This window comes from Epinephelus fuscoguttatus, linkage group LG23 (genome assembly GCF_011397635.1).
Source record: "Epinephelus fuscoguttatus linkage group LG23, E.fuscoguttatus.final_Chr_v1".
Taxonomy (NCBI): domain Eukaryota; kingdom Metazoa; phylum Chordata; class Actinopteri; order Perciformes; family Serranidae; genus Epinephelus; species Epinephelus fuscoguttatus.
This window is the reverse complement of record NC_064774.1, coordinates 34,204,793-34,219,507: the sequence shown is the minus strand read 5'-3', so window position 1 is coordinate 34,219,507 and position 14,715 is coordinate 34,204,793. Positions and strand designations below refer to the sequence as shown.

General features: G+C 41.9%; 1 protein-coding gene across 1 annotated transcript in view; it reads left to right on the top strand.

Annotated features, from left to right (window-relative positions):
- arsj (arylsulfatase family, member J) overlaps window positions 1-7,278 on the top strand; it is a 38,558-nt gene extending 31,280 nt beyond the window's left edge. Inside the window, exon 2 of the mRNA XM_049568845.1 lies at window positions 5,294-7,278. Within this exon, the coding sequence (XP_049424802.1) occupies window positions 5,294-6,692 (1,399 nt within the window). The 3' untranslated portion in view covers window positions 6,693-7,278. The remainder of the gene's footprint in view (window positions 1-5,293) is intronic.
- Window positions 7,279-14,715: the final 7,437 nt, after the last annotated feature.

The window sequence follows — 14,715 nt, the reverse complement described above, 5'->3', positions numbered from 1 at the left end:
GATTTCCCTCTCCCCTCTAGAAACGTGCATACGCCAGCCATGAAGTTGGCGTGAGGCACCGCACATTTCCACTGTCATTTCACTCTTGATACATCTGAACTTTGCTGTGGAAAATGACGTATGCCATGTTTTTGTGCGTACGCACCTTTTGTACATGAGGCCCCAGATCCGGCTCCCGTTAAAAACTTCCTGAACAATGAAAACTAAAGGACTTCTGGCTGGTGGACGTTTTTAGCTGGTTGCAATCTGCAATTCAATGCTAGATGCCACCAAATCCCCCTAAATCTTACACAGTTCACCTTTAACAACACCTCAAAGTCTATCAATTCATCACACGTGCACCAACATTGGAAGAGATAGCTCAATCATCATCATCAGATGTCTGAGAGGTAGCACTCATACTGAGAGTAGCTCCATGATGAAAATGAGAAGAACGGGGGAAATTTTGAGTCATCGGAAGTAGGAACCAGTTGTTCAAAAAATTTAATCTGGATCGAAATGGTTTGGATGTCCCATGTTTTGCTATAAAAGATCAGCTTCATCTTACGATGCTAATTTCCAAAAAAATTGGATTCTGTTCATTCATTCAGAGCACTGGTTATCTGGATTTGGCAATGTTCAGGGTGATCCAATCCAGTGTTGCTTCAAAAAAACTAAACTTACAAACTAAAGTACAACCCCAATTCCAAAAAGATGTGATGTTCTCCGCCCTTGTCAATGTATGTCTTGTTCCAGTAGCCCATTTCTCATCAGATTGCCCTGGTTCCCTAGCAACTACGCAAACCTTGTTGACCCAAGCGACATCCGAGCCAGTATTACTCTATCAGGATTATAATCGCTCATGCCTGAGGTAGGCGGGTATAGCATTAGAGGAGTCTTACCGAAGGACCCTTACTGGATGATGTTCGCCCAGGCCAGGATTCGAACCCCGTCCTCCCATGTGAAAGTACCTGTTACATATACAGCACACTCTGCTCAGGAGAGAAACCAGTCAATTCAGTGTTCCAGAAGGTCACTGAAAAAATGCAGATTTCAGTGTTAAGATGGCAATACTGAAGCCAGTGTTACCGTGAATTCTAATCACTGTGAAAAATGTGTGAATAACTACATTTCTGTTGCTGATGACTTAAGTTGACATGAGCATTATTTTATCAGATCTCATCATGCCAGGGTTAGATATACTTATGAAACAGAAGCATCTCTAAGCTAGCTGAAATAATGCTGTTGGCTCAGCCAGCAGTGCTTCATGCAGGGTGGTGTGTATTAGGGATGTAACGATATGGAAAATTTGATATCTCGATTATAGTGACCAAATTATCACGGTAAACAATAATATCGCAATATTTTTTAAGCGCTGTAAAATGTCCAAAAAATAGATATATTGAAATAACTTCACTCAATCTTGTAACTTCCTTATCATACTAAAATGTTAACAGCCAAAATCTTATATTAAAATGAAACTTTCACATTAAAGGGGCAAGGGATTGGCACAGCAACAGAACAATTTATTTTAAATGAACAAAATATGTAAACAAATTCCAGGAACAAAGCTTATTTGTCTGGTGCATTTTAACAGTCAGCAAAATATGTAAACAATTTATGTATTATTTATTTATTAGCATGAGAGGAAAATATATATATAAAACAAAACAATGCAAGAGTAGAACAAAAAACATACATTATATAGAATAGATATCACAAATGTGCAGGAGAAACCAAAAAAACTCTAAGGGCAATGGTCATCATTACACAGAATAATTCACACATTAGAAGTGTGCATGTGAGTGTCTGTATGAGAAAAGGAGTGCATGTTCTCGTGTGAGTGCGTGTGTTAGGTCAAGACTGTGAGCAGTGAATTTAATTAACCTTATAAAACCGAGAGCCCCCATTAAGGCTCTCGGTCAAAGGTTAACACGGCAGCGTTTTATGTTGTTTCCTTGAGCTTATGTCGAGAAAGCATAACTGGCCATCTATATCGATTCTAGCTCGCCGTACAATAACCATAATCATAGTAATTCAATCATGGTTGATCTCAATTAGCGTTACGTTACGTCGGTTTATATTCTGTCAGCTCCGCTCATTGTTTTCAGCTCTGTTTCGTTTTTGAAACACTTAGCAACATAGCTGCTAATACGGCTATTAGCTGTTCAGCTAGTATTAGCTCCTAAGTGTCTTAAACGAAAACGGAAAACCTTGTCGCCATTTAGGAGGACAGATACAGCTCAAATGTCCCATATACTTCGAGAGTTACGCATTATGACAGTCTTAGTAAAACCGAAGTCCCTCACACAATAACTGACATTTGCATGGCATAACTTGCATTGGCTGTAAAACTGTGGATGATGGTCACGGAGATGAGCCAGCAAATTTGTAGAGTTGCTAGCCTTCGCAGCAACTTTTTTTCTGCATGTTCTGCACACAGGATAGTTATCCTCCACCAGCTGTCCCTCGGCATTCTTCAGAAACCCAAAGTACGCCCAGACCTCAGACTTTGTGCGTTTAGTTGGGGGGGAAAATGTCCTGAGTGCCGCTATCACCACCTTCCGCCATGTTTTCATTCTTTGTGTTTACACATCCTATGCATTCACGTAGCGCCTGCATCGCGAGACTTGAATGAGGCTGTTATTACATATCCCGATAATCCACTGCGATAATGCAATTAATTTAAACATAAACAGTAATTCTTACCGTGTAAAAATTAACCGAGATTTACCGTGATATCAGTAATCGTTACATCCCTAGTGTGTATGTGTTTGCAGTTGCACTCTGTGCTTTTATGCAGATATGTCTATTGTAAACTGTATTAGGGTTTTTTGTGTGTGTTTTTGAGTAGGATTTCAGCTGTAAGTAGTAGTAGAGTTTATTGCTAGTTTGGAACATTGCACATACCACACAGTGATGTAACCCTCGAGGGATTTTTGCATTTTCAAGTGGCAACAGAGGTTTGCGCGGACTGACCACCTTCTGGTTCTCCTCCAGGTAAATCCTCCTCTCTGGAAACCAAAACTAGACACTTATTTTCACTCACTTCTCCTGCAGACAGCTTGACTGCTAACCTCAGGGGGGAGTAAGGAGGGGTCAGAAGAGTGAACACGGTGGCTTTATCAGTTCCTTGTGTGCTAGGTGTCTTACTCTCGCTCAAAGCAGACGTGGGGAGTCAGAGAGAAATGAAGTCTAAGCATATTGTCCTTGTCTTCTGAGAGCTGCTTCCAAAGGCAGCAGGGTTGCCTAACTGTGGGCCAAGAACACAGTCAGTCACATACTCTATCACACACAGTTACAGTCTCAGTGATGACAAAGTTGGCTTGGCTTCTTTTAAGTTAGACTACTAATACCACAGCTTTAGTTTTCCTTGATTTCATTCAAAGTTGTGGCAAGAAATCTACTCTACTAGGGCTGGATATCCTTTACAAAAGGGATTTCAAGGCTAATTAGAAATCTTCAGGGGTACAGTATTTTTGACCTGATCTAAAATTAATTTAACCTGTGAAAGCCTGAGTATGAATTATTTTTGATAAAAACAGACCCAATCAGAGAAGAGTCAGCCCTGATCCACATAGACCTGAGTATGATTAGAATTAAGGCAAAATTAGTTGAACCAAACAGACAGAGAACAGTAGCATGATGAACCACAAGGTTAAAGGAACATTGTGTAACATTTTCAGTTGTTTATTGGCAAAATTGATGTCTGCATTCATAAATATGTCATCATTGGTGCATTATTACCTCCACCAATAATCTGACTTATTCTCGTAAAAGGAGAATTTCGGAATGCTTGTACGTTGTGCGGGTAAGTCCTCTGGGGGCGTTCCATAATGTTTCGCCATCTTGAGAATACGTCCGCCAGCAAGGAACATATAGCACTACCAGGGAATAGCCCCGCCTTCGGCGTTTTTGTTGAGAGCCATGCCAGTGCTGCGTGACTGAGAAGCCGCTTAGCTGCTACCCTGGCAATACAGCAGCATAACAAAGTCCCACTCTTTGAGCATAATGCAGTATCATGCATATGCAGCATCATGGGAGATGGAATCCTATTCGCCAAGAAAGTGCAAAAGGGAATGAAAAAGGCAACGTGACCGGCGAATTCAAAAAAAGAGGGTCAACATTGGAGTAGCCTTTCCCAGCTGGAAAGTGCTGCTGAAGGAGAAAGGTAATGCGATCACAGGCCAGCACCGCTGTTAGCTGTTAGCCGCTGTTAGGGGCCAGCCTCCTTCACTCAAGGGGATGTTTGTGATTGGCTGGCTTCGCTGTCGATCCAAGGCAAGCAGGACATGAGGTTTGTAATTGGCTGGCCTTAGCTGTACATGCAGGTCGAGCTGGGGAAACTCATGGGGAAATTATATCATCAATATCGTTGCTTTTTGGGATATTAATATCTTGCATGTTCATATCTCGATATAGATAAGATAACGATATATCATTCAGCCCTACTCTGCAGAACATTATGATGCAACAGTAAAGTTGACCTTTGTCATTATGTCACAAGTTATGGCCAAGACATCTTTTGTGAGGTCACAGTGCCCTTCAAATCAGTTCATCCTTGCAACCAAGTGGATGTTTGTGCCAAATTTAAAGGAATTCCTTCAACGCATTCTTGAAAATGAGACAGACACCAAGTCACATTGACCATGAGTGTTGCCTTTGACCACTAAAATCTAAATGGTTCATTGTTGAGTCCAAGTGGATTGTTTTGCAAAAATTAAGAAAGTTCCCTCAAGGCGTTCTTGAGATATCACATTTACAAAAATGAGATGGATGCAAGGCCACACTGATCTTGCTGTTTGAACTTTGAAGAAAATCAAATCAGTTCATTGTTCTACCATATTTTTTTTCCCCGTTAAAGGGGTTTTTTTGGGGAGTTTTTCCTTATCCGCTGTGAGGGTCTTAAGGACAGAGGGATGTCGTATGCTGTAAAGCCCTGTGAGGCAAATTGTGATTTGTGATATTGGGCTTTATAAATAAAATTGATTGAATTGATTGATTAAGACCAAATATTTTAGCCAAATTTAAAGAAATTTCCTAAAGGTGTTGAGGTTGAGATATCGCATTAACGAGAATGGGACGGATGGACGGACGGACGGACAGACAACCCAAAAACATAATGCTTCAAGCAATGGCTATCTCTGGCAGGGAGACATAGCAAAAGTATTTTTTTCAGTAGCATAATATATTTTTACAGGCTTTTCTACCAGCTTTACCAGATGACCACCTTTAATCAAAGTTGCTTAAACCCTGTACAACTGTTTATGTCTATGATGGGCTAATATTTGTTTTGTTTTGGGTTTTTTTGTAGGTATCAGATCCACACAGGCCTTCAACACTCCATCATCCGAGCCACCCAGCCCAACTGCCTGCCACTGGAAAATGTCACTCTGCCCCAAAAGCTCAAACAAGCAGGCTACTCCACCCATATGGTGGGCAAGTGGCACCTTGGCTTCTACAAGCGCGGCTGCCTGCCCACCCAGCGTGGCTTTGACACTTTTTTTGGCTCCCTGCTAGGAAGTGGGGACTACTACAGTCACTATAAATGTGAAGGGCCCGGTATGTGTGGTTATGATTTGTATGAAGGGGAAGAGGCAGCTTGGGAACAGGACCGTGGCTTGTACTCGACTGTGATGTTTACTCGAAAGGCTATCAGCATTTTAGCCAATCACAGCCCTCACAGACAACCCTTGTTTCTCTACTTAGCCTATCAGGCCGTTCATTCCCCACTGCAAGTTCCTGCCCGATACCTCGAACGCTACAAGGGCATTCCAAACTTGCATCGTCGTAAATATGCTGCCATGGTGTCCTGCCTAGATGAAGCTATCCACAACCTCACGTTAGCGCTAAAACGCTACGGTTATTATGACAACACAGTTATAGTGTACTCCTCAGATAACGGAGGCCAACCACTAGCAGGTGGAAGCAACTGGCCCTTGAGGGGGAGTAAAGCCACCTACTGGGAAGGGGGGATTCGCGCGGTTGGCTTTGTTCACAGTCCCCTGTTGGTAAATAAAGGGACAAAATGTCGAAGTTTGGTCCACATCACTGACTGGTTCCCTACGTTGGTGACCCTGGGTGAAGGGACTTTAGACGAAGATCTGAATCTGGATGGTTATGATGTCTGGGAGGCTATCAGTGAAGGCCGCCCATCTCCTCGTCAGGACATTCTTCACAACATTGACCCAATCTACATCAAAGCCAAGAATGGCTCATGGAAGGCCGGGTATGGCTTATGGAATACTGCCATCCGGGCTGCACTGCGGGTGGGCCACTGGAAGCTCCTGACGGGTGTCCCTGGGTACAGCGACTGGGTGCCCCCGCAAACCTTTTCCAACCAGCGGTTAACCAATCGCTGGCATAATGAGCGTGTCCGTTGGGACCGTGGTAAATCCATCTGGCTATTCAACATCACAGCCGACCCTTATGAGAGAGTGGACTTGTCCCAGCGCTACCCTCACATAGTGAAGAAGATGCTAATACGGCTAGCGCAGCACAACAGGACTGCAGTGCCAGTACGCTACCCGGCTAAAGATCTGCGCTCTAACCCTCAGTACAATGGGGGCGTGTGGGGACCTTGGTACAAAGAAGATAGGGAGGAGCAAGAGGAGGATGAGAGTTACAATAACTTGTTCACAAACCATCTTGGAAAAAGAAGGTGGAAAAAGAAATCAAAGAACAGAAAGCTGAAAAGGAAAGTGGAAGAGTAGCCTCGCCCATTTGTGAAAGACAGTTGCCTTTTCTCAGGGATTGACACTTCCTGTTTCAGGATTGTCCGCTTCAAACTTTATAACTCCACAACTTGACTCCGCAATATACTGTATGAAACACAATGCAGATGGACTTTTTGAAATGCCTCAAAACAATAAGAAAATGGATCCTCTCTTTCAAACACTACTGTCATGCCCAGACACAACCAAGACCTCATGTTAATGTTAGGGGCATTTAAAGAATGTTACCGTTTCTAGATTGTGTTGCATGCTTCAACTGATGTCACCTTTTGAGTGTTCTGTAGATTGATGTTTCACTTTCAAAGTACAAAATAAATTTCCCTCGACAGTTGCCATAAATTTTGGTGACAGAGAAATAAAGAAAGACATAGTTGTATTGTGTTGTTGATTGCAATGATACAGAATCATAGAAATGGATGTAGGATTTATGTTATGTATAAGTTGACGTAAGCTGGTTTTATAAGCACAGTCTGTCTGAAAGAATAGATTTTGCTCCCTCTTTAGATGATGTCTGGTCTGGCACCAGGCCAACCTGAATGTAAGACAAGCTCACAAAATAAAAGCTCCAGACACAAAGCTCTTATGTCTCCAGCAATCTTTCAAGCTCTTTCTGGTTTGCATTTTATTACAGTCAGATTTCCTTTATTGTGATTACAATAAGTACTCTTGTAACTGGAAAGTTTTAACATCTCTTTCATATTTAGAAGCTGACACAGGCCACTAAGTACATTTATTCATGGAAAATACAGTAAAGTGGGATCTGACTGGTGATAAAGACCTAATTGTTTTCTTACAGTCCTCAAAAAATGGCTGCCTCATCAGTCATGGTGTACTGTACATGAAGTTGTGATCAAGGAAGAAAGAGAAATGGAACTGTTCACATGGATTGAACATAAGTTGCAATCTCTAAAAGTCTTGTTTTTACATGCATCTGTTGCTTGTGTTGGGACCTCAGCCACACGTTTTACAGTTTTTCTCCATTGCTTTGGCTCATTTCTTGAAACCGAAATTACGTTCTCAAAACAACACGGACAAACCTCCAAACCTCTGGGCATGTGTTCACAACAGATTTGAATTTCTCATTCCTTTCAGCAAATTGCAAATGTCTCTGTACATCTCTGCAAGTGATTAAGTACTTTTGCCTACAGTTTGCACAAGTACCAAGTGAATATATCCTGTGATCTAAGCTGACTTCTCACTTCTCAGTCAAATGGTTATTCTCTCCAAAACATGTCAGCATCATTTCAATGTGTTAATCATCACATGCAAAATGGTCCATTCAATTGTCAAAATATGTCAGGGACATAATACCATGAGTAACATCCCATTATATAACATGAATCTCTTGGAACATTTGCTAAATTGATAACTGTGATTGACTGTCAGGTGAAACTAGAACTTGAGTGATGAAGGGGCAGGTCACAGTGATCTCCCAGGTGCTATGCATGAGTATCAGTGCTGTCAACCATATATATAGAGCTTGATCAGAATCAGTACAATTTTCAAACATGGAGGCAAGAGGAAGAGGAAGAGGAAGAGGTAGAGGTAGAGGTGTAAGGGTGCGTGGTGGTGGAATAGGGGGAAGAGGCCGAGGAGCACAAAGACACCAACCTGTGTCGGATGAAATTCGGGCTACTCTGGTCGACCATGTGGTCAACCATGGCCTCACAATGGCAGAGGCAGGTCGCAGAGTGCAACCTAATGTGCCCCGCTCCACAGTGTCATCGATCATCCAAACCTTTCGCAGGGAAAGCAGGTATGTACTACTCTAAGTCAACGATGGAATTCTAGGTTGTATCTGACAGAACATTGTGAATACTGTAATGTAAGAAATGTATTTGTTTACTGTACTCATTTATATATTACTGTATTTTTGTACTGAGCAGGACAGTAACATAACATTGCAAATGGTAATACAATTGTCCATTGAATTCTATGTCTAGGATTGAAAGACAACCTCATATTGGTGGCAGAGGACGACTCCTCAGTCAACAACAGGAGCAAGAAATCTGCAATATAGTGACGACAAATAATGCCATCACACTGAGACAGATCCGCACCACAATCTTACAGGACGACAACATATTCCAAAACATCAATGCAATCAGCATCTCCTCCCACAATTTTGCCTCAATTGACTCCAAACTTGGTAGAGAGCATCATCAGACTGTCCTACACAAACGATCCACACAGATTTTTGATATTTGAAAAATTGAGCCTACAGTGCATGAAAACGTTTGACTGTAAATTGTACTGTAAACATATGCCATCCAGTTCTTGCTAAATACATTTTCAATCTTCTTGAAAGAATTTGACAAAAATTTCGAGTCATGGTTGATGAAGTGTGCCAAATTTCAGAATTTTATCTCAAAAACTGATTTTTTTTTACAGCATTTTGAATTTTGCTCTCGTGAACAATTGGAGTCAATGCAAAAATGGCATTTTTAAACATCAAATTTTCTCTGATGAAGCAAAACACTTATCGTTAGAAACAAATCACCAATATTTCCATGCTGTCAAGATGTAATATATGTATTTATATATGTTTAGATAACAGAATTTCTGACATTTTGACAATTTTTGAGATCTGCTTCAGCAACTGCTGCCTGGCCTGTGGCTCAGTGAGTTAGGAGCTGGTTCTTGGTGCTGAAGATTGTGAGTTCGAGCCTCAGCTAAGGCAGAATGGACTTTCTAATGTTACAGTAAAATCCTATGTTCATGCATCATCTTGCTATGTGGATTAGAGACTAGTAAAGTTGAAATAATTATGATCCCGACAGTTTCGGACAAATACTTTTATCAACACTTTTCCCTGTTTCCTCTTTATCAACACTTTTCCCTATCCCTTGTCTAAAATTGCACGGCCCGACCATTGCTGTGCAGCAGCTATAATTTTATCTGATTTCTGAGTCCAAGTACTCGCTTTATGTGACTACAACGATTTGCTTTGAAAACTACAAGTGGAAGCTGTAGCTTACTGTATGATACAATTATCACAATAATCCTTCTTTTGAAGAATATGATATTACATATAAGAAAAGGGGGGAATGAGCTGAATTTGAGCCTACCAGATGTAACCAGGTGTAATGCCCATGATGAGATGGTGTGCTGGCTACTTGGCCACAAGGATATGCCTTTGGCAGACTGGTCAGAGTATCTGTCTATTTTGTGGGAAACTTAAGTTTGATTCCTGTTATGGCTCCTTGTTTCACTGCACAAGCAGATCTGACATTGTGTCCTTACAGTAGCATTTCAGTCAGTGTGTTGATCGATGATGTACTCTACATTTATTTTATTTTTCCAGTATTTCCTTTCTCTCAAGTACTTTCTGTCATACCTCTGTAGGCCTATATCCCTACACCTACCCCAGTTTCGAACCACTGCAGTAAAGCACAGGGCAGTATATTGAACTTGTGGAGGAGAATACAGAACATTCCTATGTAATTTTCTGTTGCATTGTATTACAGTCTACTGTATAACTGATTTGATGTTTTGTTTACTGTATTGTAGAGAATAATGGCATTGAAGGGAACGAGACTCCTCACATCCTCGTCTTTGTGGATGAGGCTGGCTTCAACCTGGCCAAAGGAAGAAGACGTGGCCGAATATTGTCGGCCACCGGGCCACAGTCGATGTCCCAGGCCAGCGTGGGGCAACATAACAATGTGTGCTGCCATTTCAGAGAATGGCGTTGCGCCACATCCCAAGTCTCGCCCATATAACACCGCAAAACTCCTCGTCTTCTTGGATCACCTGTATTCAAATCTGGTCCCAGAAAATGAGAGAGGTGCAGTAGGGCCTAATTTGCCAATGTTTGTCATTGTGTGGGACAATGTTAGCTTCCACCGTGGCCAGCTTATCAGAGACTGGTTCACTGCTCACCAGAGAATGATGAATGTCTTCCTACCACCATACTCGCCCTTCCTTAATCCTATCGAGGAATTTTTCTCAGCCTGGAGGTGGAAGGTATATGAGCAGCGGGCTCAGAACCAGAGGTCCCTGCTCCAAGCCATGGATGCCGCTTGTGGTGATGTCACACCAGATCAGTGTCGGGATGGTTGCGACACGCACGTAGATTCTTCCCCGTTGCATCGCACGGAGAGTATTCGTTGTGATGTAGACGAAAATCTGTGGCCAGACAGACAGCAGCGGGAGGACGGCCAGGAGAATGAGGATGAGGAGGCGGACAATGAGTTTGAGTAACACTCCAGCATTACAGTACTATAGTTTCTGTTGGCAACATATAATTTTCCTTTGTTTTGTGTTTGATGAATTTATTTGCAGTATATTGTACTGTATGATTTTTTTTCACTAAGATGTATACCAGTTACTTTATGTGTGTGAATAAAAATACAATACAGTGACAATTTCCATGGCAGTGTGAGTGCAGTGTGTGATGTCAGACCTTGTAGGCTACTGTTGAAATCATCCTTCTTTTTCAGTTTGATACACAATTGTATTCTGTTATGTAGACAAAAAACATCATGAACCATGCAGTGACAATGAAGGACTAGACCAAGTTTGAAATGCAGAGATGAGGGATATTTCCATGGACCGCTTCAATAATGACAAAACATCTAAGCATTTTGACCAGCAGTACTTACACAATGCCAAAAGGACTCAGCATTTTGGCGGCACTGACTACTTGCATGAGAAAATAATGTACTTTTGGCACATGAGTAAACTGTTTTGGGAGAGATATGACCTTTTGCTGGTAAGCCATGGTGTTTTGCTGAACTGTCCATGCTATTTTGACAAATGCACCTAGAGTTTCGAGAATGTATTTTCTGCTTCAAGAAATGAGCCAAAGCAATTGAGAAAAAACTTTGCATTTTGGTGGCACTGACTACTTAAATGGCAAAAGGATTTACTTTTGGCGCATGAGTTAACTGTTTTGGGAGAGATATGACCTTTTGCAGGTTATCTATGGTGTTTTGCTGAACCATAAGACTATTTTGCAAAATGCACCTAGAGCTTTGAGAATGTAATTTCGGTTTCAAGAAATGAGCCAAAGCAATGGAGAAAAACTGTAAACAATAGAGAGGGCTTAACAAAACCAGCCAGTCTAAGAACAAAGGAACGCACCAAGCTTCCATCGGTCCGGTAAATATAAAAGTGTAAATCACTTTTGAAATTCAAACTCAGCCAGGTTCAGGTGGAGTCAGACGGAACGCTGAGACTTTAATTGCCGTTGCGCGCTTACGCCCCTTGCAATCCCCGAGTGACGAGTTGCTGGAAGGAAGCCAAAGCTTTCTGTGCGCAAGTTACTGCTAGGGAGCACTTCAAACATTTGAATTCAACCGACCTAGGCCGCTCTTTTGTTTCTTGACTCACTGGACAAGGAAAGACACTTTTTCTTTTTGTTTTTTAACACTCCACGGGGAACTGGAGGAACACCGCACAACCCCGCCATTCCTCAGCATCTGCAGAGTTTGGAGAAACCCCCTTTTCTCCCGAGGAAGACGGAGCCCCGCTTCTTCAACTGAGTCGACTCAACTGATCCCTCTTCTGCCACACCGAGGACAGCATCTTTCATCCCGCTGTAGGACGCGGGGCCGCTGTAGCATCCTAGTCCCGGAGCAACAGACGGGACACACGTCGTCGCGCCGTGCAACTCAAGTAAGAGAGCTACAGTCTGGCCAGAGACTTTATATTTATATATTATTTTGATTTAAGTGTGAATTTTAACTGTGATTTGTGAACTTTGAGGACCGCCATGTCCCTTTCTTTGATAATCTGTTCATTGATTGCTGTTTGTTGTTGTGCTTGCCAGAGCAAATTGATTGTGCATTTTGGTGGATAATGCGCCATTAGTTGTGCTGGCCGCGCGCTCACAATACGCCGCATTTCTATCTGTAACAAGGACCAGTGGACGGTAGGCTGACCCAATTTAGTCTACCGGTGTCTGAGGGATAGGAAAGATGGCCGCTTTTACCTCGCACTGATTACGAGCGCCCGCTCGCCTTTCCTCACTCTCTCTCTCTTTCTCTCTCTCTCTCTCTCTCTCTCTCTCTGTCTTTTAACTAACCTACACGCACACTTGCATGCACACACACACACACACACACACACACACACACACACACACACACACACACACCTTATACCTGTGGTAAAATCACACATTGTCCTGTGAGCAACTCCTTATGAGCAGTTCGCTATTACCACAGTCTACACACCTACACGTGTTGGCACAGCTATTTTGTTAGAGCATACAGTGTGTTTGATCCCGCTGGACGCCATCTTGTGCGTACTGTAAAGGTGCACGTGGCCAGCTGTTTTGTGACCCATTGTCTTGCTCTTGTATCCCACCTCAGTACTTCTTCTCTCAAATTTCCCACCTTACTCTTATCAGTACCTGGCGTGACGTGACGTGTACCCCACGAGGTCACGCCCACCATTTTCTCTCTCTCTTTCTCTCTCCCTTCACACACACACACACACACACACACACACACACACACATGCAGAGACCCACTTGTATGCTTTAATTTGTTGCTTCTAGTTAGTCAGTTTAATGTAGTAGGTTTATTAAGTGAACAGCTTTTGACCAAATTATTTTTTGAGATTTTTTTTGTTATTTTTTCCTTTTCAAAAATTTAAATTAGTTAAAAATACAAATTAACATGAGTCCAAAATATCAAATATAAATTTGCCTATTCATTAAAAAAAAGCATTGGAGTTACAATACACAACCTTAATGATGGTTGAATGTTACTAAGTACATTTACTCAAGCACTGTACTTTAATGTACGTGTACTTTAGTATTTTTTTCTACTATTTTATACTTCTACTCCACTACATCCCAATGGGGCAATTCATCATCATCATACAATGAATGAATGGTGATGATGAATGATGATCAGTGTTGTGCTTGTTACTGAAAAATAGTAACTAGCTGCTGTTACTAGTTACTTCATTAAAAAGTAACTCAGTTAGTAACTCAGTTACTTAAACCAGAAAGTAATGCGTTACTGAGAAGAGTAACTTTTTAGGCTCGCCATCACGCCATGACCTTGACGCACACGCACTAGTGTCATCTATACTCTGAGTACATCCTTGCTGTAGATGACTGAGTGGGGACGCTAGAGGGCGCTAGGTGCTTTTCTTTTTTGCAGTGTAGTTTTTCTAAGCCACAAAGAAGACAATATTGCTAAGAAGGATCATGTTTTGGGAAACTCAGCCCTGCAGCCCAAAACATTTCCTAACTGTATTGGCTACAACCTAACTGTTAGACTACAACTTGACAAAACAATTGAACACTATAGGAAACATGCAACCGTCTTATACAGTGGAGTCACTCGCTGTCAGCCAGCTAAACGTTTTACGGTACTTGGATATAAATATGGAAAATGAGCTAAAGAGAACATTTGAAGAGCTACATGATGGTGTCGAGTCTGTTGCCCACTGCAGACATTGTCTGTCCACAACAAAAGCTTCCTCGGGATAACAATGGATATCACGTCACTGGGTATAACTATAACTAACTGTTACTGGGACTAAAAATCTACAGAAACGCTACTACTTAATGTAACGTTACAGCACTGTGGTGAGGCCAGCAGGTCAACAATGACTTCAGAGATGGTGAGAGACGTGTTTCATTAAGATGCTCTGGTAAGAATTGTTCATATACCTCTATCTGACTTGACTGTCTTTTATTGTTTAGGCTAAAATGTTTTAGTGAAAGGGAACTTCAGTTTGTGAAGGAATACTGCATGCTGCGTGCCGTTTTAAAACCTGGCCAAAAATGACGGAGTAACGCACCGTTTGGTAACAGTAACTGATCACGCGTAAGAGTATTAGTTACTGCCAAAACTAATGGCGTTACTGTAACGGGTTACTAATAACGTGTTACTAATAACACGCTACTGCCCAACACTGATGATGCTGCGTGCCGTTTTAAAACCTGGTCAAAAATGACGGAGTAACGCACCGTTTGGTAACAGTAACTGATCATGCGTAAGAGTATTAGTTACTGCCAAAACTAATGGCGTTACTGTAA